Genomic DNA, 26,585 nt, shown 5'->3' with positions numbered 1-26,585 from the left:
GCTTTCTTTTTAAGAATCTGATTGATTTTTCCTTGTTTTAAGATCTAAGGGGATTGGATCTGGACTCACCAGGGATTGGTGGGGGGAAAGGAAGGGGGATGGTTAATTTCTCCTTGTTTTAAGATCCAAGGGGTTTGGATCTGTGTTCACCAGGGAACTGGTGAAGCCTCTCAAGGCTGCCCAGGGAGGAGAAGGTTTGGGGGGCGGGGGGGGAGACAAGAAGTGATCCAGACACTGAAATTTCTGGATGGTGGCAGAGTTACCAGATCTAAGCTAGTAATTAAGCTTAGAAGTGTCCATGCAGGTCCCCACATTTGTACCCTAAAGTTCAGAGTGGGGAAGGAACCTTGACACACTGACTCAGGGCTTCTTTCTGATCCAACAAACAGACAGGACCTCCTAACCAAGGGCCCCAACTCTTAGAGAAGGGTTGGAAAGACTTTGGTCTAGTAGGGCCCCATAAATGATGGATGACCTCTGATAAGCTTTTAGCATGTGCATGGGAACATTTTTTAAATATGTTTTCTTTGTAATACTTTTATTTTAAGAATAAATGTGCTTGCTTAATTAAGGTTTTTTGATAAACTGTATATACTGTTATAGCCCCTAGAGAGAGGTTAACCAGAGGTGCCAGGCCTCAGTTAGACCTGGTGGGGAAACTACAGTGAAGTACAGAGGGACTATAAGCCTAAACCTTCAGTCTGAGGGAAGGATACACAGGTCTCTGCCCAAAAAAGGGGAACAGCTGGAACCTGGAAACCTAAAGAGGCTGCCCTCAAAGAAGACCCGGAGGTGGTGGGTCAAAGATGCAGTTAACACTAAAACTGTGACACTGGATTTTTTTTTTAAATTGTGTTTCCTGATCAAGAGGAAGGGGAGCCCAAGTTTCTTCAGAGATTATTTTGCTATCCTGTCCCTTAGTCCTACCCAAAAAAATACAGATATTAGTAAGCAATGTATGAAGGGTATCCAGGAAAGAGTGATACATAGTTAACACAGTCAAAATCATGTCAGCCCCAATTCAGCAAAGCACTTAAGCATGTGCCTTTGTACTTTCTCATTAAGAATCTGTGCTGTAAATGCAACTAGTTAAAGCGAGGGGAAAAGTGGTTATGGCACACAATTGTACAATTCCCACATGTTCTTTCCAAATGAAGAAATTTTAGTTTGGGTTAATTCATGTGGCTGAGGAGAGTACGAGAAAATTAGGAAGACCATATTTTCACATACAAATAAAAGCCCACTGCTGAGAAAACGGAAGTCAGAGAAAACAAATTATATTTTAAATCAAAAGAGTTCACAATAACAGAAAATCTAATCAAATTAGATGAAGCCAATATTTTCTTGTTGCACTAATAAAACAAGATATATTTGTGAGTTCACTATTTTAAAAGGTGACTAAAATTGTGAAGAATGTGTTAAAAATCTCTTAGAAATGGAAACAATGAATTAATATATCCAGTTCTATATTTCTTTTGGTTTTCATTGTTTTAGGTACAGAAGCAGCAGATATTTTAGAGTAAGAGCAGAAATACGTACCTGACTTCTTATTACAGTCAGATAAGAATTTGTATTTGCACGTGAGAATTGCTATGGCCACTCATCCTGGCTTTCAACTGGGGGAGCTGACAAGGGGTGGTGTGAAGAAGTCATGGGAGCTGATGAGAAGGCCTAGAGTAGCCATAGGAACAGACACTTGCTGTTAAAGTTTTTTTTTCCTTTTCCTTTTTAAAAATATCATGACATGAAAAACACAAAAAGAACAGCCAAAATTTACAAACAGAGCCAGTTATAGGGGGGAAAATCCTAAGATTACATTTTTAGTTAGCTATTTTTCGTGAGGGTGCACAAAGGTCTTTTGCCAGAGGCATTCAAAATTTAAGATGTATAATTTAGGAAACAAAGTATTTTCTCAGACAGGATGACACAAGTTAATTGAAGTAACAAAACCACTGTAATTTAGTACTATTAATGTAACCAATGATGCTTGAGCTAAAGATGGAGAGAGAAATTGACACAAGTGTGAACAGCAAGTGCTGGTTACACAGTAACCATTCATTTTACCTGCAGGGTAAGGTAAATCAGCAGACAGCAGACAGCCGCAACAGGTGCGTCCAGCAACTGGAACTCCTCCACCATGTCCTGAAGGTGAAAGCATGCCAGAAACACGCTATACCGTAGTGTTTGCACCTCTGGTCCTTTAGTGAGCCACAATGTTCTCAAACTAGGTGTTCCACCTACAAAAGAAATCCATTATTTTATCTTTTCAATAGGAAAACAAGACAAGCTTTGCCTATTAAATTAAACCAGTGGTTCTCAATTTATTTATCACTGTGGGACACACATGCCGCTCTCTGTGTGTTACGTGGGCCACATCCACACAATATAAATACTAACCGTATGAAACCTGACAATGTCATATGGGACTCAGCTGTGTGCTGATTGTGCTACAAGTGACTCATGGGCTGAGAACCACTGAATTAAACATTAAGAGGAAACACTTGTTCTTCTCTTTAAGTTTGCAAGGAACAAAATGTGAAAATTAACTGAATTTACACTTGTAACAAAGTTTGGTTTTGGAAAAAAAAGGAGGGGGCTGCAATCTAAACAAGTTTCATCGAAGAGAGTTACACTTTTATACCCGGGTAGTGTAGGCAACTCTGAGCCAAAGGGGATTTATCCCTTGGGACAGCAGGCTTTGTCTGTACTACTGCCCTTCCCGTAAGAGCTCCAGTGTGCAAGGAGAGGTCAGTATTAACCTGAAACAGAGGTTTGATAGAAATCAGCAAGTCCCCCAGGTGGTAAATCAGTGCGTCCTTAGGAACCATGGTCATGGCCCTCTCTGGGCCAGCACCTACTTTTAGGAATGACACTGGTATTCCCCTGGCAGAGTAGTGGTTGTAGGTAACTTCTGCCACAGTAACTCCTCTTGAGCACTCTATTACTGTCAGCCCCCTGCATTAGGTCCAGTGGCATAGTCTAGAGCTAAATCAAACCCACCAGGGCTTATTTATTTCCCCAGAGTACCATATGATAATATCACTACTAATAAACACACATGCATTATGAGACTAATTATGTATCATGTTATATCGATCTAGGCATTTTTAGTGGACTCCTCAGTATGGTAACTAGGGAGATCCACAAAGGCTCCTAACTCCAATTATTTTCAATGGAACTTTGGAGCTCTCCACTTACATTTCATTTAATCCACTGTCAAAATAAATAATATTGTGGGTGAAATGCCAGGTGGATATCTAGACAGCTGCACCGAAAAATCCCAATTAATGATACACACCTACTGTAAAGCAATGTTGCTTTTGTTGTTGAATAAACAGAGAGGTGCTAGTTTTAAGACTGGACAGACAAAGCTACATTTGGTAACACATCTTCCTTTTCAATGAGCAGCAGCTGCATTCTACAATTAGGGCCACTTGGCAACAAGTGATTAAAGTGTCAAGGTGCTGAGATCTAGATGGCTGACGTGTTTATTTAGCAAAGAAAGCCATTAACCAAATGGTACAGTGCCTAGAGAAATAGAAGTTAAAAAGCAAATCCTTATATGTTTTCCTCCCTCAACTTCCAGAATGTTTACTCTAATAGTCTCAAGATTATGGTTCCCATCAACAGATGTCAATCACAGGAAAAAGAACTGTTCATGCAACCTTGACAAAGTTCTTTGCTTTTACTGTGCCAAATAAATGATGATTTTTCAGTCTTCAATCACTTTGTAGGAAAAATATGTATACTCTTCAGGAAAACATTAATAGTTTGACATTAATTAGCAAAAAGAATAATAATTTGTGCTAAAAATACAGACTAATACCACCACAGACAACAGAAGTGATAATATCACTTTATACAGTATTGATGAGACCTAGAATATTGAGTCCAATTCTGGGAATCGCTGTATTAGAAAAAAAGTCGACAAACCAGAGAGAATTCAGAAGAGCAACCGGAGAGAGTAACTTGGCGGGGGAGGGGGAAATAAAGATGAAATAGTTATGCAACTGCCCTCTGGACAGGCAGACATACTCCAGGAGTCAGTTAATAGCAAGTCATCAGCAAGTCATCTCTTTCATCTCTAATTTCTAAGATTTTATAAGTGAATTTTATTTCAAGAGAGTAGATAATAATTTTACTATTTTCAAAACAATACTGCTTAACAACTGCAGTGATAATGCAAATAATGTTATATGAGACAGAAATGAAGATCCAAGGACTGGCTCCTCCACAATACACCCCTTGAACAAGTACAATGTACATGCATGTAGGTATGCTGAAAAAATCTCAGCAGAAAAATCAATATATCTCCTCTGTAAAAGATTGCTGATTCCATCATTAATTTAAAATCCACATGTGCAGTGGGAAGAAGAGGGACTTGTGAATTATAAGTTATTTGTACCTGTAAAGGAAACAGAATTCTAGCTTCTAATTGAACCTACCACCCTATAATAATACTTCCATCCAAGGATCTTCAAGCATTTTACACGTAATTAAACTCACGATGCTCTTAGGAGTTAGCTATTATATAATCCTCATTTGACAGACAAGTAAATTGAAACGCAGCGAAGTGTAGTGACTTGCCTAAGATCTCACCAACAGTTTATGGCAAAGCCAAGTTTAGTACATCGAAATCCTGATTTCCAGTTCTTTGTTCTAACCACTAGACTATGCTGCCTCTCTGCTAGATTTAACAATAACTATAATACATTCCTAAGGAAAGAGAGAGGTTTACTTGGAAAAATGTATTTTTTCTTCTAATACTTCTGGATATTCTTATTAAGGGCTTATCTACAGAGCGCCACAATCTGAATTACAAGAGTGTGAATTGTAGTGCACTTGAACGTACCACGCTCTAACTGCCCCATGTATACTCTGTTAGTGTGAACTAAAAGATACCTAGTTTGTGTTGACATAGTCCCATTTGAAAAAGGAAGACATTAATGTGCACAAGGTACCTTTTAGTCTGTCCCAGCAGGATCTACATGGGGAACTTAGCACAACACGTTAGAAATGGGACTACAGCAACACAAACTAGGTACCTTTTAGTTTGTGCCAGCGAAATCCAGATTGGACAGTTAGAATTCAACATATTAGGGAGCTCTACAATTCACGCTCCTGTAATTCGGACTGTGGTGCCATGTAGACAAATCCTTTGATTCACTTTTGGAAAAATTATTTAAGAAACAAAATGGAAAAAAAATCAGAATTGCTGCTCAGGCAGTTGCTACTAGCTGGATTCTTCAAGGAAAAAATAACTGTCCTACCTGAGATTTAACAATTACAAGTTTATGTACCTCAAAGAAAGATGCCCTATAAGTCTACAAGATTTTTGTCATTTTCAGTCTTCCTTTATTATGCAATAAAATTGTGTGAATAACTAAATTTAGGAGTACTCATGCTTATACCCCTTGTGCATTCCTAGAGTGAGAATATCACCAAGATGAGTGGCCTGGTCACCACAGAATTATGAATTGATACTTTTCTAACCAGAAAGATACTTTTTAGTCAGCATGTAAAAAGATCATTGATCAAATTAATTTTCCCTTTTTATTCATGTGCTAGAATAAATGTTGTATTTAAATTTGATCATGTATGAATAAAAAACAAGAAAAAGACTTACTACGCATATGAGGTTACTTTGATTGGCTGAGCTTCAATAATTGATTTATAATAAGCAAGTAATGCATTCACACACAAACTGGTGGAATGCATTAACACCTCAGTGTCATTAAACTCTAGGTTTACATGAAGCTGATGTATAAATTTACACCAACCTAAGTCACGTCACCACATGGTACAAGCACTGCATGTGTAATATACGAGCTGCACAGTTTAAAATTAAAAAATGCAGCTTCTCAACCTGAATAAATAAATAATGTGAGTTGAGATGTGGCTTTATAGTAAAGAATGATATAAATATAATTAAAAAATATAATAAAACAAACATTTTAGCTATTTTACATTTATATGAAGAAACAATTATAAGAAGGGATTTAGAAGACTGCTTATCAGGAATGCTTAACATTAACCTGTCAGTCATCTTTGCCACTTTTAAAAGTTTACTACTGCAAGCCAGAATACTTGTTAAATCTGACTCTTTAAAATAAATCTTTGAATTACCCTCTTCTGAAACCAAGTATATCCATTACATATTCCTGTAGTAACCAATGATTGGAACAATGAAAGTACATCCAGGCTCCTCCAATATGAAGTGACTTATATTTAAATTCACCTGCAGTATTTCAGATATTTTTGGCAACAAAATGAAAAGCAGCATCAGAATATGTTTGTGACAGTAAATTACAGATCCTGAATACATCAAATGGATCACCCATCTTCAGGAGATGAGGATATTTTCAAACTCATTAAATGGTACATTCCTAATACACTTCACTTCTCTGTTATCAAATCTAATCTCCATTAGAAACGTTTTATCAGCATCTTGTTTGTTAGATTACTTCTGGAAGCCAGAACATATACATTAAATATACCTGCATTTTCCTTAAATGGATTTGTATATCCTAGGGTTGCCAACTTTCTAGTCATACAAAACCGAACACACTTGCCCCACCCCTGATCTGGGGACCCGTCCCCTGTTCACCGCATCCCCCACCCGTCACTCACTCTCCCCACCCTCACTCACTCATTTTCAGCAGGCTGGCTCAGGGGGCTGAGGTGCAGGAGGGAGTGATGGCTCCAGCTGAGAGTGTGGGCTCCGGGGTGTGGTGGGGGAAGTGGGCAGAAATGAGGAGTTCAGAGTGTGGGAATGGGCTCCAGGCTGAGACAGTGGGTTGGGATGTGAGAGGGGGTGAGGGCTCCAGATGAGTGTGCGGGCTCTGGGATGGGGCCAGGGATGAGGGGTTTGCGCTGCAGGAGGGGTCTCCAGGCTCGGGCTGAGGAGTTCGGAGTGCAGAAGGGGGCTCTGGGCTGGGGCAGGGTTATGGGGGGGGATGACTGCTTTGTCTGGGGGTGCAGACTCTGGGGAGAGCTGGGGATGAGGGGTTTGGGGTGTAGGAGGGTGCTTTGGGTTAACAGCAAGGGATTTGGTGCCCCTAACCCCCTAATCATTTTAGTTGCCCTTCTCTGAACCTTTTCTAGTGCCAGTATAGCACTTCTCTTCTTTTAGAGAAAGTGATGAAATGTTTACATAATATAAAATTTTCCAGAAAGATACATATTTTTATCAGAATCTGCAGAAGAAAACCAAAACCAAATAAACAAAAAACCAAAACCCATCACACATATTACAAATGCCTGTGGTTCAAATAATAGCTTCTATCAAGATCTTCTTTTTTGTTGGTCTGACTTTGATTTTCAGATTTGAATTCTAACTTCCAATAACAACATCTTTACATTTATCTCCAAATAAGATTCCCATTTGAAAACTGTGATGTGCTGCTGACATCCTTATTTGGTGAATCAGTCATGCAGTGGAAAATAAAAACTGCATGAGAGAATTTAAGTCACACAAATATGGACTGCAAAAAATTTAGAAAAATATTTGTTCTCTGAAGGAATGAAAACACAGCACTAAAAATAAACACCAGAAGTCATCCTCTCTTTCTGTAATAGTCTGCTCTGTAAGTTAGTAGTTATTAGTGATGAATAAACTTCTACTTTTAGGTTGCACATACTTTTTAAACTATATTTTGGAATTAAATTATTTATGCTTATTCTCAACACAAAGGTGAAGGGTGTAGCCAGAGCACCTGCCATTTTATGTAAGTTCTTCCCTCACTCTACCACCTGGAAGGGAAGATTTAACCATAGTACTCAGATTGAGTGTTCAGGACAGATTTGGGTCCAAGATTTTACTCCCCCCCCTGTATTTTAAAAACAATTTTTTAAAACCAACACGTGAAGATGTGGTGCTCTGTAAATGCAAACTCAAAGCAAATAAAGTGAAAACTGTATAAGACAGACCAACTGATTTTTTATACCATGGCTTCATATTATCCTAGGCATCTCCGGATCCATCTCATACCCCAGCCAGCTGCCCTTCTCCTGAATTCCCCATCATCTGTATTTGAATATGCAATCATTACATCACTCCTAGAGTAGGAAGGACAGTTTCCGGGACAGAATACGGGATTTGGACTCAGGAAACCTGGGTTCAGTTGATAGCTCAGCTACAACCTTCCTTTGTGACCTTGGGCAAGTAATTTAATACCCTTTGCCTTAGTTACCCAACTGTAAAATAGGGATACTTTGCTACCTCACAGCTGTGTTGTAAGAATAAAATACATTCATGATTTTGAGGTGCCCAGATACTGTGAAGAAGGGCATATAAGTAGCACATGCTTTTAAAATTCTGCATGTTTAGGAGTGCAGTGGCAGCAGAGAAAATGTGAATTTGGGTTTAGAGGTGCTGGAACAAATAGAAAGGTCACCAGATTTAATAGGCATCTTCTCATATCATCTTAAAAGGACTTGAGGGATCAAGGGAAAAGGTAGATCTTACCAGTTATTTCCTTTACTGGATTGCGTGATAGTCAAGCTAGCTCAGAGGCACATTCCTATATACTATTTATTTTAAAAAGAACCAAAATAGAAAAAATAAAACACAACCAATTACACACATGCAACCAGAAAAGTATCAGCAGTTTGTGGTACCAAACAGCTCATGGGAGCACTTTTTAATTCCAGAAAGAGGCAAGGCAGGATAGCTATTATAAATATTCTGTGTTTTAAAATAATGACACAAATAGAAAAAAATGGCACATTAGTCAATGATTCATAATCCCCTCCTTCACTCATGATGGCTGTGCATTTTTCCCCTCCATTATGTGAACTAAGAATTAAGGACCAAATTATCCATGAGGTAAACAGACAACTCCCATTAAAGTCAATGGGAATTGCACCTGCTCATTTCAGGTCTGAAACTGGACCAAAGGGCCAACTTACTAGCATTTGGTCATTTTTGTCACAGCTTTATTGTTACAACATAGGCCCCAGTCATGTAATAAGCTCTGCAGGGGTCCCTTTGTACATAGCTCACTGCCAAAGGATTGGGGGTTGGGACCAAAGTTTGGTATTTTATTAGGGGATGCCACATTTTGAGAGAGATAAACCTGAGCTCCTGACACACTTGTTATAAGGGTAAAGGTGTTACATTAAAACTATTTTGGATAAATATCAGCTAGGTAACTGCTTTTGGCCAATCTGAATTCCCTCTGAGAGTGCAACTGGATATAGTATTGTTCCCTTCCTATCCTAACTATTACAGTGCAGCTGTGTGCTATTAAAAAGATGTCACATTCAATCCCAGGTGTGACTGCACTGCGGTGGTGGAAAGGCAATTTATATACAATAGTATATGAATTAGTATATATTAAATCATGTAGTTACCAATCAAGTGTAAAACATTTGGATGAAAAATGTTTTATAAATGTAAAATGGTCCTCTTAATATTACAATCACAATGAAATAGCTGAAATGCTGGTAGTGCAAGTGTCCCTTTTCTTAAAGTAAAATAAAGACAAAGAAGAAACAAAGCAGTGCAAACATTGAAAGCAGACAGTGTATGGGCCACAAATAGTAGAAAAAAAACTCACAGGCACCACATAGGAGGTCCAATTACACTTTTTTGAAAATGGGACAATTTTTAGATTTACATATGGTTTGGTGTAACAGCCTCTTTTCGCTTCCTTGTCCTCAAATGCAATATACCTTTGAAACTCTTTAAATAATTGTTCACATCTGTTTCAAATGTCAATTTTTCAAGTACTGTGTAACATTTTAATTTAATACAGTATAATATGAAATTCTGAGATTAAAACTGTTAAATACAGTGCAATTCCAAGCAGTTATGGAGATACAGCACTAACATTTTAACAACTGGTCTTTCACACATAGTCCTCTTTGACTGCACAACCAAATATCTGAAGAAAGATTTTCTAAATAGATTTGTAACCAAATATTCAAATAATATCATTAATCAGTTCAGAGTTAAATATAAAGATGAGATTTTTTTTTTACCTGGGATGTCAAGCTGTATAGGTTGTATGAGGTCTGGTTGCTCCATTGGATTCCCAAAGTACACAAACCACTCCTTTACTATAGGATAGGTTCCACAGGTGTCTAAAGAATAGACAATTTGATCAATAAATTAAGTACGAGTACTGATGTTCACATAAGGGTTGAGAAGAGTGGTGGGAGGGGATTGCAAAGCATTAGTAAGTACTACATTACAGCTGGTTGCTCATATACTTTAACAATACAAGAAATAGTTTAGAGCATCTTTTCACAAGTGATCAGAACAAATGGCTACAGGTTTAGTTATACATTATGGCAAGAGTTCAGCATTGGAACCACAGCTGAAAACTCAAGGCAAAATTTGGAGCTGTGCATGTGAAAATGAGGAAGAGGGGCTAAGTTAGCTTTTCGTGCCCTTCTCATCCTGAGCTGCCCTTCAGCGTAACTTAGCCAGTCTTGGAAGCCTATGTTATGTCAGCCTCCCGATACTGCCTGGTAGACCACTATGCAGACCAGACTCTCCACTGTGCTGCATGCTCCAGTCCTGCCCCTAACATTCCCTGCCTGCTCCCAGACCTGCCTCTGGCACATGATATGTCAGGTTTTGCAAGGGGTCATTACAGGGCAGCCTATACAGTTATCTGCACCAGGGGAATCCTCCTATGGCTAGAACCACAGCTTTTAGGGCCCCTTTATACCACTCCAGTCCTCTCACCTGCTGTAAAGGGACCAGAATGGGGGTTGAGGATCTCATCCCAAAGTATATTTTTCAAAAATGCTTGAGGTTATGATTGAGGTAGCTAGCAACTGAGGCTGAGATTTTCAAAAAGGGCCTAAGGGAATTAGGACCCCCATTTCCCATTGACTTTAATGCCCATCTACCATTGAAATCTGATGGGAGCTGGGTGCCTAACTCTCTCAGGATCCTTTGAAAATCCCAGTTTAAAGGCAAATCATTTGTGAGGAGAGTGGAAATGGCCATTGTCCTTTTTGAATTATGTTGTATAAAGAAGGTCTGAAAAGTCTCTTGGTCCCTCCAAAATAAAATAAAGGTTTTTTTCTTGCTTATTTTTTACCTTAGTAGTATTGGGCATGTCCATGCTTTCCTGATGTTGCTGGAGGTCCCAGAAGCCTCTTTTGCCCAGCACACATTCCTACATATTTTACTAGATTTGTTAGTTATTACCTGGCAGGCTTGCCCTTTTTTTCTGATATAGAAATAGTTATAACCATTTTTTCCCTAAAAGCATTTAAATGTTACATTTGCTATTTTCATGCTCTAACTACTTGAAGCTTATTTTAAAAACAATACAATAATTATTTTGAAAAGTATCCTAATTTTATCATCTTCATATTTTAATTTGATTTATAGAAACTTTTCCGGATCACTTCCCATCATTGTGAACAAATACTAAAATTAGTATTATTCTCCCTGTACATGGTGCTCTCCCTTTTGGTCCAGAATTTGCTTGCATCACAACCACCTCATACAGCTCTGTGGAGCATGCTCTGAATTTTCACTTCTGTGTTCCAATATGAAGATGACAAATTTGTCAATCTCCAGGCAGATGTTAGAGGATAAAAAAATCCTACATGAAAGATACCCTGAAATTGTATAGCAACTGAATTGCTGAACAGTCTAACATCTTGTTTTGGAATAATAATGTTTTGGAGTGATAATCTTTCATTAACCGGAATGTCAACTTAGTATTCTAGTGTCACTTTTTTAAAAGGAGTTCTGAAATTTGTATTTGTCTTTTTTTTTTTAAAGTCAGGATTCTTTAATAAAAACTGAGATGCTGGGTTACAAAAGTGTTATAATTGATATTATATAGTGTCATTCGGTTCTAAATTTGGGTGAAAAACTATTTTTATTCTGAACATTTTTCTGGTACTTGCGCTGTTCAGGTATCAACATGCCAAAAAGGAGAGAGTAGTCATAGTAAACCTTTATTATTATTATATTTATGTATAAGTTTGTATCTGTATATACATGTGTATATATATATATTTACAAAACATCACAACATCTTGGTGATGACAATGCATCAATTATATAAATACACGATTATTCAAGAGAGGTAGTTAAACAAACAATGACTGTTAAAAGCATGACTCTATACAACTGACCTAGAAATGCAACAAGAACAGGACAGGGCTGTGAATGTCGAATTCAGTCTCTCCTCAATACTGGAAACAAGGGTCTATCCTGGCCACAGCTCAGGTGGCACAATAAAACCTGCTGCACTAATTAGACAAACTCCTTAAATGCCACAAGACAGAAAGCCTCTGCTTGCCAACAAGACATTCATATTACCTTTGTTCACATCTACTACATACCCTGGCAAAACACTGATGACAAATCTTTTTAAGCAGCATGGTTCTCAGCGTGCCAGGAAGTGAGCCATTCAAAGGAATATATTTTAAATTCTTTACCATTCAAAGATCAAAATGTAACACCTGAGTGACATTTGAAGAAAAAAATACCCTGCTGATTTCTCTTTGATCAAGTAAAACGTCCACTGAAATTGTGCATTAGTGCTTCTCTTTTGGGTATGATTCCAAAATACACCAAGTTAAGAATTAATAAAGAGAGATTTTCATGGAAGAACTCAATGTGAATATTGGGTGACCTCATATTCACCTCTAATCTTATACCATAATCTAAAATGATTGCTCCTTCGATCCTGAGGGATCCCATTAAATTCCCAACTCCCTTAGAAACTTTTGATAATCCCAGACTACATTTTCAAAGTACTTCTGCACGACATATACAGAAACCACCACTGAAATCCAGACACATCTGGAGTGGAAAAGGGCAGCTATTTAAAAAAAATAAACATTTTTGTGAATGATCTGTGAATTACTGTTGTCTATTAGTATAAACAAAATTCCAAACTGGATAGGACCCGTGTGCAACATGCATAACTTTAGACTTCTATAAATTATGTTACGTTATATATACTCCTTCACATCTGTGAACACTTCAGCCCTACTGAGTGCATATTGGTGACAATGAGCACAGAATCCTCCACACAGATGTCTTTTGGCAGTGTCAAAGCAAGGGTCAGTTTGGCAGGCTAAGCTTAGAACTGGGAGTAATTCCATGATCTCTAAGAGTCAGCCAAGTATTTATGATACATTATATACTTTTAAAATTAGCAATAGCAATACAGGTGCAGACGTTTCCATGTAATGAGCGAATTCTAAAACATAATTGCCAGCTTTGTTCAGAATTATTAAAAAAAACAATCAATTTAGGTTATCGAGATGGGGTTAACAGAAGCATTATCCACTATTAACTTTTTCTCTGTCTAAAATACTTTTTTCAGTAGTATTATTAAGGTATTAAAAGAAAGATGATAAAAGCGCAATGCTGTATAGGTAGTATGTCTGCTAAATTATATTTAAGGAACTAATGTAGCCAAATGAAATACTTTTCTTTTAAAACTTTAGCCAATACCTGCTGTCATGGGCAAGACCACAATCAAGCTTGTACTTTTTAATGAGTCTCAAAATATGGCCTCTATCTTGCAAACGGGTCAGGATAGGTGTGACTGACTTTACTCATGAGCAGCCACATTAGTAAAGGTGCGCACGGGCTTAAGTGTTTGCAAGATCAGAGCCTGAGGGGAAAACGTCATGTTTATTAAGGTGGGGATTAAAGGATCAAGGTAGCTAGCTCCCAACTCCTACTGAACTCTCAGTTCCCTTAGGCACCTTTGAAAAACACAGATTCTCAATTCTGAGGAGCTTCAGGGGGAGGGGAGGGAAAGGAGCCCTGAGGCAGCAGTTTGTGTGACATTTTCATCTATTCTGAGCTCTTTTTCAAAAATATCTAGCAACTAAAAGAAACCAATGTATGTCAGATGACTGCAAAAAAAAAGGCCAATTTCTATGACAGGAATGTCAACCTGATGGATTTTAAGGATTCAAAAAAATTAAGTACAATATTTAATAAAACAATATAATACTAGCTAAATGATTTCATTTGCTCCCTTCACATTTCTCTTTTTAAACTGAGAGATTTTAAGAAAAATCACATTTACAGAACAGAACAGGCCATCTGATAGCATTGTTTGAGGGAGAAATTGGTAAGTGATGAACACCAACAATCTTTCCTTAAAGCTCTAAAATAATTTCTGGAAAAACAATGTCATATTGTATATAATAGGGTTCAAAAAAGGACTAGATACATTCATGGAAGATAGCCATTGACGAACCTATTAGCCTGGATTGACAGGGATGGTGTCCCTAGCCTCTGTTTGCCAGAAGCTGGAAATGGGTGACGGGATGGATCACTTGGTGATTACTTGTTCTGTTCATTCCCTCTGGGGCACCTGGCATTGGCCATTGTTGGAAGACAGGATACTGGGCGAGATGGATCTTTGGTCTGACCCAGTATTGGCTGATCTAATGTTCTTATTTTAATTATGAATTGCCACACCAACAGCTTGTACACCAGTGTTTCTGAAACTGGGGTGCTGCTTGTGTAGGGAAAGCCCCTGGTGGGCCGGGCCGATTTGTTTACCTGCCCCATCTGCAGGTCCAGCCTATCGCGGCTCCCAGTGGCTGCGGTTCACCGCTGCAGGCCAATGGGGGCAGCTGAAAGCGGCGGTCAGTAAATCCCTCAACCCGCGCCGCTTCCAGCAGCTCCCATTGGCCTGGAACAGCGAACCGAGGCCAGTGGGAGCTGTGATTGGCCAGATCTGCGGACAGGGCAGGTAAACAAACTGGCCCAGCCCACCAGGGGCTCTCTCTATACAAGTGGCGACCCCAACTGGAGAAACATTGTTGTACACACTACAACTTATATCGGCAAAACTTATGTCAATAAAGGGTGTGAATAAGCCACTCCCTAAGCAACGTAAGTTACATCAGCAACCTTAGCACTGGTGTGGACAGTGGTATGTCGGTGGGAGATGGATTTATTACACAGGTAGGAGAACTCTCTCCCATCAGCATAGACAGTCTTCACCAGACACACTGTGGCAGCACAGGGCAGCTGTGCTAGTGTAGTGCTTCTAGTGTAGACTAGCCCCAAATTTGTCTTGGTTTGACACACAAAAATCTGTATGATAACAGTCTGCCATTCTGCAGCTGCAACTGTTAACTAAAGACACTAGTCTTAGGGCTTGTCTACACTGGCAAAGTTAAAGCGCTGCCACAGCAGCGCTTTAACGTGGCTTGTGTAGTCACAGTACAGTTCTCTCCCAGCGCTCTAAAAACCCACCTCCATGAGCGGCGCGGCTCCTAGCACTGGTGCACTGTCTACACTGGCACTTTACAGCGCTGAAACTTGCAGCACTCGGGGGGGGGGGTGTTATTTCACACCCCTGAGCGAGAAAGCTGCAGCACTGTAAAGTGCCAGTGTAGACAGGCCCTTAGTTGTGTGTGTTCCTGCAGACATCACTGAAGTCCTGCTGCTCAGAGGAGTAAACAAAAGCCAACCAGGCTGTAATTGTCCTCAAAAACTGAGACATGATGGGCTGAAAAATGAAAAATGGCTGTTGTGCATTATTTCTGCTGAAACCTATTGTTGTTCTCTCCATGTGCCTTTTAAACTCTGAGTCACTTTTTCCTATTTTTTTTCCTTTTACTGTAAGACTTCAATCTTCAGTAGACAAAGGAAGTCAGGTGCCCAATTATGTGATTTCTCAGTCTGTAATAAAAACATTAGTTTAACTGATGTCGAACTTTCATGGCTAACCATACAAAGTAAATAGTATGAGAAAACATATTACAAAACACAATAAAAGTGCAACAACAGTATTTTCATTTTCAATCCATTGTCTAATAACCTTTGGAAGCTTGAGGCAAAAGACACGTAAAAATAGAACAGTTATGAAACAGAAAACTTAAGATCATGAATTTTCCACTCGGGTCTGTACAAGTAGACTCTTGCACTCATGCAGAGTCTCACTGAGTTCAATGGGATTCTACATAGGCAGATCCAGTTACAGAACTGGGTCTAAATCAGCAGGGAACGAAATAACATTTTCTCACTCACAACTGGATAAAAGAAATACAATTCTCAAAAGTGGTTCCATTTATTTTTATTTATAGCTCGCTCAATAACAAGAATTGCCTAAAAGCTCCTTTTATTTGCAAACAAAGTATTAGAGTAAAATTATTAAATTTTATAACTATTTTTTTAAAAGTATGTAAATGATAGTTACTTTAACCTCTGAAGAAGCCTTGTATTAAGACTTAGGATGATCGTGGAAGCAAAAGAATGTTCCCATATTTCTTAACCTATTAGAACATTCTAAACTTAAATGGTTTTGCTCAGTCTTCTGATCATTAATAACTTTCACATATATTCTTTTAACAATAAAGAAAAAACTTGGAGTTATTTTTTAACTTAAAAAACTTAAAAGGTAATAAAATTCAACAGTATGTAGAAACATTACAACATTCTAATTTTCATGATTTCTGATTGATTCCTTACTAATTACATGTGCATTGCCCACAGCATTTATCCTAAATGTGATGCAGATGTGAGCCACTGAAATTTGGAATTAAATAATTTAGATTTCAAAAATATAGTTTAAAATGTCATCAAAGTATAGTTGTAGCAGTGATAGTCCCAGGACATTAGAAAGACCAAGTAGTGAGGTAACATCTTTTATTGGACCAACTTCTATTGGCGGGAGAGACAAGCATTCAAGCCACACAGAGGTCTTCTTCAGGTGTGGGAAAGCTTTCATAAGAACATAAGAATATAAGAACGACCATACTAGGTCAGACCAGTGGTCCATCTAGCCCTGTATCCTGTCTTCCGACAGTAGCCTATGGCAGGTACTTCAGAAGGAATGAACAGAGCAGGCAATCATTGAGTGATTCTCGTCACCCACCCCAGCTTCTGGCAATCTGAGTTTAGGGACACTCAGAGAATGAGGTTGCATCACAGTTCATCCTGATTAAAAGTAATTGGTGGACCTATCCCCCATGAACTTATCTATTCTTTTTGAAACCCATTATTGCTTTGGCCTTCACGACATCCCCGGCAACAGGTTCCACAGGTTGACTGTACATTATGTGAAGAAGCACATTTTTTGCTTTAAACCTGCTGCTTGTTAGTTTAATTTCATTAATCAATTGGCTCCCCAATACAAACCTCTTCATGGGCCATCCTGAAGAAGAACTGCTGGACTAAGCATCACAAAACCCAAGGTACATGGATGATATTTTCGTTCTCCGGACAGATGGCTTAACGTTCCTCATAAATTTCTACCACAACTTCAACAACTACCACCTGCCCATTAAACTGTCTCTGGAACACTCCCACACTCACATCATCTTCCTAGACACCACAATTAGCTTCAACAATGGAACCCTACAAGCAACCATACAAAAGAAACCCACAGATCACCACACCTACCTTCATAGATCCAGTAATCTCCCCAAACACATCCAGAAATCTGTTATCTACAGCCAGGCACTCACACACCAAAGAACATGCTCCAAGATGAAAGTCCAGGATACACACCTTAACACACTCAAAACTGCCTTCACCAAACAAGGACACTTCACTAGAGAAGTAGATAACATCATGGAATGGGCCAACCAAATACCCCAAGAGAACCTCCTTCAATACAAAAATGAACCCCCCTCTGACCACAAGCCCTAATTGTCACATACCACCTGACATTGGAACCCGTATAGGGTATCATCAAACAACTACAACCCACACTTGATGGGATCCCCATCCAGAAAGAAATCTTTCTTGAACCCCACACTTTTGGCCTTTAGACAACCCCCCAACCTCTCCAAGATTGTCATCAGAAGCAAGCTCCCCACAGACCAGGACACATCAAAGTAACACCAGACCCTGCCAGAACAAAGATGCAAAACTTTCAGACATATCTCCACTGCTACAATGATCAACACCCACCTTCCAAGATCCACGGATCCTACATATGCCTATCACAACATGTGGTAGACATCATCCAGAGCACTAAATGCCCCAATAACAATTATCACTATGCTCTCAAATGAACATACAAAGGAAAATTATAAAAGACAGAAACACCCTATCATCTGTGGGTAAACACTTCTCACAAAGCAATCATGCTGTATCTGACCTATCCTCAAAGGAAACCTGCACAATATTTTCAAAAGACCTGCTTGGAAGCTTAAATTCATCACTCTGCTATACACTAAAAAGCATGGACTGAACAGTGACACTAGATTTATAGTGTATTATAACAATCTGTAACCCACTAAACCACTCTTTTTGTCCTATGACTGCAGAGGTGTTAACAGGCCACTCTACCTTGAATAGTCCCTTACAATATATGCTAACTACTTATTCTAAACATTCTGTTCCGCCTTGCATTTTGCTGTGAGGCTGGGAGCACCTTTCCCAGACCTGAAGAAGAGCTCTCTGTGCCGAAAGCTTGTCCCTCTACCCAAAGGAAGTTGATCTAATAAAGATATTAACTCACTCACCATGTCTCTTAAGTAATTAAAGTATGTGGTCCAATCTGGATTCCCTAGGACTACGTGTCTCTGACACCGCACAGTGAATACAGGGATAACCCTTACCTTTTCCGGACTGCAGCAGAACAGAATAAATATGTTGTCGAACTGGACGGTAGATAAGTGCCTGTCCAGGAAGTTCTGTATCAAGTTCATCTTCCAATGTATTGCTGCATTCAACCTCTCCTTTACTGAGGACATTGTACACCATATAATTTTCAGCTCTGACGTGTTGCTCTTTAGCTAGCTGTTCAAAAGGTGAAGAAGTCATTTATTTTCTACTTTAAAATTAAGAAAACAAATAATGGCAAAATTAACTTATTTTTAAAATAAACATTTCTTCTGATCTTGGTGAAATTATGCCCAGGAAGAAAACAATTGTATTTCAAAATATCAGAGTCCTACATTTTGCCTTAAGGACAAGGGAAATAATATAATCTCATTGGTGTGTAATTTTTTTTGTGAAGAGGAGGAGTTCCCAGGATTCTCGTCATTCTCTTCCTATTATTCCCCTACTCTCCATTCTCAATGGCAATTAGTGGCAATGTCTTTGCTACCAGTAATTCTCATCAGAGAAAGTCAGTGCTACTCTTTCAATCTGAGGCCTTGTCTTCACTGCTAAAAAAGGTGTATTTTTAAATTTGGGATAATTAACGTGTGAGCTATACCCACGGTGAAAACACAGCGAGAAGCAAAGTACTTTAGTTTTACTGTGGAGTAAACTGGGTGAGGTCAACTCCAGACACGGATACAGTACTGACTTCACCTTTTTTAGCAGAGAAGCCAAGGCCTAAAGACTGTCACTGGAAAGCAACGGACAACAAGAGGACAAGCTCATTATTTCTGCAACACTTCCAGTCTCTACCTAGGAGCTCAGGGGCCCACATTTGGAAGCAAGCTTTGCTGATGCTAGACTAGGGAACCAGCATAGCTTGTTTTACAAAAATCATTTCAGGCTTTCATGATTTTCCCCTGATTTGTACATTCAGAAAATAGCTATGTAAATTACAAGGCCATAAAAGGCACAGTGAAACCTATCAATAGCAATATTTCACATTTATATAGCATCTCTCATCCCAAAGGATCCACATACCACCACTGAGATGCAGCTATCTAAAAGGAACACACTGGTAATCAATCAGTGCACAGCACACCGCAAAACAGCAGGGAGCGGGGGAGGAAAATTTTTTCATAAGCATAAAAGACATCAAAATCTTTACTGTCCAAACAAAGTAAACAGGGTCTCAGTTTACTAAATCAACTCTATAAAAGTCAATAAATGAAGGACGTGCATCAGGTTTTTTATAGCACTCACTGCTCCAGCAGTTATCTGCAGCACCTATTAGCATAGTGAAGTTGGCTACTCCAGAAGAGGTGTTTATAGCTATTTTACCAATTTATATCTCAATGAAGTAATAAATTTTATTCCAGTAGCACATATTAGATGCTACAAAGTTGGATTAGGACTTGATACAAAATCTGACACACTAGTACACTTCATTTCATTTTATTTTAGGCATACAGCTTGCATAGACGTGAGTTCACAAATTTTGTGAATTGCAAGTTTGGTTGCCACAATGTACCAGAAATCCATGATTTACAATACAGTGAAAAGTAAAAATACAAGCTGGGCTCCATACTAACCATGGATACAAATGTAATTGACACTGCATCTTGAAAAATGTTTCTACTGTATATAAATAAGCAGACACAAGAGGTGCAAACTTTTCAAGACAAGCAGCATTGAGAGTCAATGTACACAAGGCTGGAATTGAGCTACACATGTGGACTTGTTTGCATTTAAGATAGCAGAGTTGTGTTCCTTCCAAAATGTGAACACTTGTATTTGCTTTGTCAGTGTTTAAGCATGGAAAAACAAACCATTTATCTACAAATTAGACTAAGTTCTTTGGGGCAGGGACTTCTTTACTTAGGGTTTATAAAGAAACAAGTACAACAGAGCCACAATCTTAAGTGGAGCCAGGAGTGGCTCTATGTATTTTGTTGCCCCAATCATGGCAGTCAGGCAACCTTCGGCAGCTTACCTGCAGGAGGTCCGCTGGTAACGCGGATTCGGCGGCACACCTGCGGGAAGTCCGCCGGTCCCGTGCCTTCAGCGTGCCCACCGTCAAATTGCCACCGAAGCCGTGGGACCGGTGGACTTCCTGCAGGCATGCTACCGAAAGCCACCTGACTGCTGCCCTCACAGCGACCGGCAAGCCACTCCCCCTTGCACCTTGCCGCCCCCGGCATGCGCTTGATGCATTGGTGCCGCTCCTGAGTGGAGCGGCCAGATGTTATCATTTATTAACTGATTTTATTACACTACCTCATCATCTTAGGAAACTGCATCCTTTCAGATTAAAGATCAAACTGAGGTAATGACCATGATTACATCTCAAGGCCCCTTCCAGCCCTACACTTCTACGATTCATTATATGTTCCGTAAGAAAAGGGATGTTAAACTCTGGTGTTCTGGCCATATTCCAACTTCGGGTATGTCTATATGTACAGCACTACAGCAGCACAGCTGTACCGATGCAGCTCCACCGTTGCAGCGCATCTGGTGAAGATGCTCTATGCTGACTGGAGAGAGCTCTCTCACTGGCATAAAAAAAATCACCTCAGCAAGCGGGGGGAGAGCTTTTCCCACCAACATGGCGCTGTGCACATGAATGCTTATGTCGGTGTAACTTATGTCGCTCAGAGGGGTGGAATATTCATATCCCTGAGCAATATACGCGTTGTTGACATAGGCTGTAATGTAGACATCGCTCTAGATAATTACAGTTTAACTACCTAAACTTCCTTTGCACTTTCAATCAGAAACAATATTCTTCATTTTGGCCTTAACACTCTAACAGGAGTCATTACAATCAATTATATCTGGATGTGTATCTTTAAACAGTTGCTATATTTTATCTGAGTGATGGCTGCATTTTAAAAGTGGACTAAGTGAATACTGTGTAGTTTTTATTTCAGTTTGTTAAGTGCTTTGGAATCTTTTGGGATGGAAATCATAATATAAATATAAAATATACTTTCAAATTATACTCAGAGATTTTTTTTTAAGATAACCAAGAGAAGTAGACAGAGAGATCCTATGTTCAAAGCCTATGTGCACCTAACAAAATTTGGCTCTTAAATTATATCCTACAAACAATTTCTAAAAGGGCATTTTTCTAAAGTCTCAAAGTTTTCTCTTAATAAATTTTCACAGATTTAACACTGTCATGTAAACAAAAAGTCCCACAAAATATATTAGAGAATTAACAAATCTCTGGTTTTGGTTACCAAAAAAAAGACACTGTATATTCAAGGAAAACGACTATTCCTAGCTTGATTTTGAAGTACCATTGCCTGTAAAACTCCCGACCATTTCAGGATCAGCCTTAGCATTCAGTAAGGAAAAGAATATTTTGCTCGGAAAAAAGATATATTTGAGTTCACTCATTATCACGTCAGTAAACATTTACAGCAAAAGGGTGATGGCAAAGCTTTAAGAGATGAGATACCTGAAAGATCTCCTGATCTAGACATATGGCTGTTTCTTGCTTGAGAATTTGAGAATTTGATACACTGGGGGGAAGCCATGGAGACTGTTGGCCAGGCAAGAGATAGGACTCCACTCCCCTGTAAAGTAATTTCTTGTCTGATGCCAAAGGTAGCATTTCTTCCAAGTCTTTCAGGCTACCATATGAACATGGAATTCTTGATATGTAGCTTGCTACAGCTCGAATTATGTTAGCCCTTTTGTCATAGCTCTGGCTCTTTGGAGGACATGAAGCTACACATTTCTGCCAGAAACCCTCCAAAATGTCTTCTGGAACTATATCATTCCCAAGCAGGCAAGCAAAAATAGGGAGGTCTGTTATGTTGAGGCCCAGTGCATGACAGAGGTTTTCTCTAGAGTACATAACAGTGACCATCCTGTCCAAGCAGAGCTTATTAATAGAAAAATAGGGAGAGGTGTTATAGATGAGATAGTCGGTATCTTGTCCAAGAATTCCCATGCAATTATTTTGCAGCCCATAAGTGGCCACCTCATAGTCTGCCTCTTGCAATGAACATATTGTTTCTTGATCAAGAGACTTTAAGGCAAAGCGTGTAAAAGTTGCCAACCCTGAAGGAATAAAGAACATCCCTCTCCCTGGTTGTTGTCTATAGGATTTGAGGAACTGAAAGATTCTGGCTATTTCTTTGTTGTTCTTCAATCTTCGTTTGACCCATTCGTCTCTCTTTTTCTGCTCTACCACACCATCAAAGCAGAACACCAGCTTGATACCAACTGCCATAAAAGCTTTAATAAAATCCTGCAAATTAGCAAGGTACTCTTGCCACTGGCCACCACAGACCCAGGATTCTGGTGTGTACCAGTGTCGAATACAACCCATGGCATCTACCACAATTACAGGAGAGGAGTCAGGATGACTGATGTGATGTTTTTCTGCCATTTCCTTCAGATTTACCATTGTACATGCATCAGGGCAAGCGTTTGCCACAAACCACTGCAAACCTTTAATGCCCATAGTTGCTCTTTTTAAGACGAATTCTCTGAGCAATCTGAAAAAGGAAACAAAAAACAAAAATGTTCTAAACCACAATATTAAGAGAGAAGCAACATTCAATGGTTAGACAAGAGAACTAGGAGTTCAACGAATGGGGTTCTGCTTCTAGTTTTGCTAATGATTCCTTGTGTTATCTTGGGCCTTAACTCTCTAAACTTGTTTTTCCATCTCTAAACTGGGGGATAAAATCTATCCATCTTTGTGATGCACTTTGTCTTCCATCTTTAGTTCTCACTAGATCAGCACAAAACATAACAACTATGCTAAAAGTATTACTTTGAAAAATCAAGATGATCAAAGCTCAAATAAAGAGATTTATTTTTAATACAAAAACACAAGGTCTACTTTAAAAATTCAGTGTGTTTGTTTACAGGGACTCAAACAGATATTGAGGGTAAAAAGTGTGTAACTTTTCCTTTGCCAAGGGGGTTTACAACATAGGGATTAGTAGCTTGACTTTCAGAGGCCCTCAGCACCCACAGCTCTAACTGACGTCAATGGAAACGGGGGCTCAACAACTATGAAAAGCAGCCCACAGCCTTGATCTAGCAATTGGATCCACATAGGCAAACCTCCATGCCTACTTGAAGCTTCAGTATAGTCAATGGTTCATCCTCATGAATCCAACTGCAAGACTGAGACCCATATTTCTGCATGCTGTTTTAGTTGCTTCAGTTGTATTTTGATTTTAAAATCTTATGCATTTTACGATCATGTATTTTCAAGACTTAAAAGCTAAATTTCAGAACACATTTAAATAATTATGTCCCTATTTATATGTAGTAAGTTTATGATAATTTGACTGTTAAAAGGATTAACACTTTAAAGTGGTCACTATAATGCGTGTTCATTTTGAATCAATTAATCTAAATAGAAAAAAATATACATACTGATACAATCTTAAAACAAGAAAGGGATGAAATCAGATTTTTCTGTATTAAAAACTACCAAACAATAATAGAAATATGGATTCCCCCATCATTTTCTGTGTTTAAAAACATGCAAAGGAACCTAAGTTATATATTGTGAAAATAAGTATGGGAGAAGGGTTAAAATTAAAACCTACAACCACCTCCATTTTTGTTTATAGAAACCCCTGCTCATAGTAAATGATTTATATAGCTTTAATGAGAGCTGTCTTTTGCTACTAATACAAAGGTTTTTTATTTCAAAGGATTTTCTACGGAAACCTGCTGGTGACAATACTGAATTTTTTATGCAGCAAGACAAGCTCGTTTTTCTTTTTACTTTGACTTTATTCAAAATTGCCCCCTCCTTTCTCACACAAACAGTGAGGAAATTCACTGCAGGTTTTAATTAAGCAAGTACAAGTATTCCTGTCTTTCACACTGCTCATTTCTCACATTTTGACTTACAAACTACCTCAGGAGTGTTTTAAAAAAAGAAATTGAATACGAAAAGCATCATGAATTTACAACTCTGAAAGGTGCCTATGAGCCTTTCTTCCTCCTCAGAGTTGTAACACCCTTCACATGCAGTTTTCAAACACCTTCTTCAGTGTGAAGGGAGATTAAATGTTTAAAGCAATCTAGAACTACACTGTGGATACTACCTTTTGAAAAATAGAAATATTTATACCCATCACAACTGCACAGGTATATAAAGTATAGTGTTGCTTTCCCAAGGACTATTTCTAGGGCCATGTGGGTGTCCTTCAAACCTTGGAATGACACACTTTTGTCATCTACATTTTATGTGCAGATCAGGCCTGAGGGAATAGGCAGCCAGTCCACACTGTCCTACATATTGTGTGGTCATTTACATTAGCAAAAACTAGGTGTAAACCACGACCACAGCAGAACGGTAATCACTTATCACTTACACTCAGGCCATGTCTACATCTAAAATTTTGCAGCGCTGGTTGTTACAGCTGTATTAGTACAGCTGTATAGGGCCAGCGCTGCAGAGTGGCCACACTTACAGCAACCAGCGCTGCAAGTGGTGTTAGATGTGGCCACACTGCAGCGCTGTTGGGCGGCTTCAAGGGGGGTTCCGGGACGAGAGAGCAAACCGGGAAAGGAAACCAGCTTCCCCGCGGTTTGCTCTCTCGGTCCCGGAGCCAGCCAGCAAACCGCAGGGAAGGAGACCTGCTTGCTCGGGGTTCCGGGACCGAGAGAGCAAACCGGGAACGCCGCGGTTTGCTCTCTCGGTCCCGGAGCCAGCCAGCAAACCGCAGGGAAGGAGACCTGCTTGCTCGGGGTTCCGGGACCGAGAGAGCAAACCGGGAACGCCGCGGTTTGCTCTCTCGGTCCCGGAGCCACCCAGCAAACCGCAGGGAAGGAGACCTGCTTGCTCGGGGTTCCGGGACCGAGAGAGCAAACGTTCCCGGTTTGCTCTCTCGGTCCCGGAACCCCGAGCAAGCAGGTCTCCTTCCCTGCGGTTTGCTGGGTGGCTCCGGGAACGCGAGAGCAAACCGCGGCGAAGCTGGTGTCCTTTCCCGGTTTGCTCTCTCGGTCCCGGAACCCCGAGCAAGCAGGTCTCCTTCCCTGCGGTTTGCTGGCTGGCTCCGGGACCGAGAGAGCAAACCGGGAAAGGAAACCAGCTTGATTACCAGAGGCTTCCTCCTTCCACGGAGGTCAAGAAAAGCGCTGGTGAGTGTCTACATTGCATTACCAGCGCTGGATCACCAGCGCTGGATCCTCTACACCCGAGACAAAACGGGAGTACGGCCAGCGCTGCAAACAGGGAGTTGCAGCGCTGGTGGTGCCCTGCAGATGTGTACACCTTCAAAGTTGCAGCGCTGTAACTCCCTCACCAGCGCTGCAACTTTCTGATGTAGACAAGCCCTCAGTCTGCACTTAGTTAATGAAGAGTCAGGTGCAGCAAAACAGAGACTCGGGGTCGAACTGTTTCTTGCTGTTCCCTGAACTCTGTGGTATCAGCAGTGCTTACACTGGCACTGGTTTCACTAAGGCGTGAGTCTGCACCTAGACAGTCTTGTTCCAACTGAAGCCAAACCACAACGAACCCCTGAAATGAGAGTATCCACACACGGACCCGCACCACTGTATCTAAACACACCTGTCGCCAAGCCCGCACGGCCCGGTACAGGCCTGTTCCTGGGGCTGGTCCCGGGTCACAACGGCCAGGAAACACACACCAGGTGGCGTGCGCTGCTCCCTGCGGGCGGGGAGCGCTGCGGGCAGCCGGGGGCGACGTGGAAGCGCTGTCTGCCCTCCCCGCGGCGAGGGCACAGGCCGTGTGTGTGTGAGGGGGGTGGTGGTGTCCTGTCTCTGGCTGGCCCCGGGGGCGGTGGGAGGCCCCGTCAGGGACGGCTCTGCCCGCTCTGGGGGTGGGCCCCTGCCCCTATGGCTGCAGAACGGACTCTTCCGCCGGCTGTGGAGAGGCCCGCTGGGACAGGGCGGGTTGGAAGGCGGGAGGAGAAGGGACACCTGCGCCCAAAGCCCTCCCTAGCAACACACCAGCGACCCCACCACCCGCGCTTCCGCTTCCTTCCAAAAGGCGGGATTGCGCACGCGCACTCCCCGCCGCGCAGCTTGCAGGTGCCTTGCCGCTGATTGACAGAGGAAA

General features: G+C 40.3%; 1 protein-coding gene across 4 annotated transcripts in view; it reads right to left on the bottom strand.

Annotated features, from left to right (window-relative positions):
- FAM120B (family with sequence similarity 120B) overlaps nucleotides 1–26,157 on the bottom strand; it is a 125,926-nt gene extending 99,769 nt beyond the window's left edge. For all 4 annotated transcript variants that reach the window (XM_030556826.1, XM_030556824.1, XM_030556825.1 and 1 more), the window contains exons 1-5: nucleotides 26,076–26,157; nucleotides 21,981–23,028; nucleotides 18,532–18,712; nucleotides 9,985–10,086; nucleotides 2,065–2,237 (exon numbers count right to left, since the gene is read on the bottom strand). In XM_030556826.1, the coding sequence (XP_030412686.1) occupies nucleotides 2,065–2,237; nucleotides 9,985–10,086; nucleotides 18,532–18,712; nucleotides 21,981–22,994 (1,470 nt within the window). In that variant the 5' untranslated portion in view covers nucleotides 22,995–23,028; nucleotides 26,076–26,157. The remainder of the gene's footprint in view (nucleotides 1–2,064; nucleotides 2,238–9,984; nucleotides 10,087–18,531; nucleotides 18,713–21,980; nucleotides 23,029–26,075) is intronic.
- Between the last annotated feature and the right edge of the window lie 428 nt (nucleotides 26,158–26,585).

Source organism: Gopherus evgoodei, chromosome 3 (genome assembly GCF_007399415.2).
Source record: "Gopherus evgoodei ecotype Sinaloan lineage chromosome 3, rGopEvg1_v1.p, whole genome shotgun sequence".
Taxonomy (NCBI): Eukaryota; Metazoa; Chordata; order Testudines; family Testudinidae; genus Gopherus; species Gopherus evgoodei.
The sequence above is the reverse complement of the archived record's forward strand: the minus strand, read 5'-3'. Positions and strand labels throughout refer to the sequence as shown.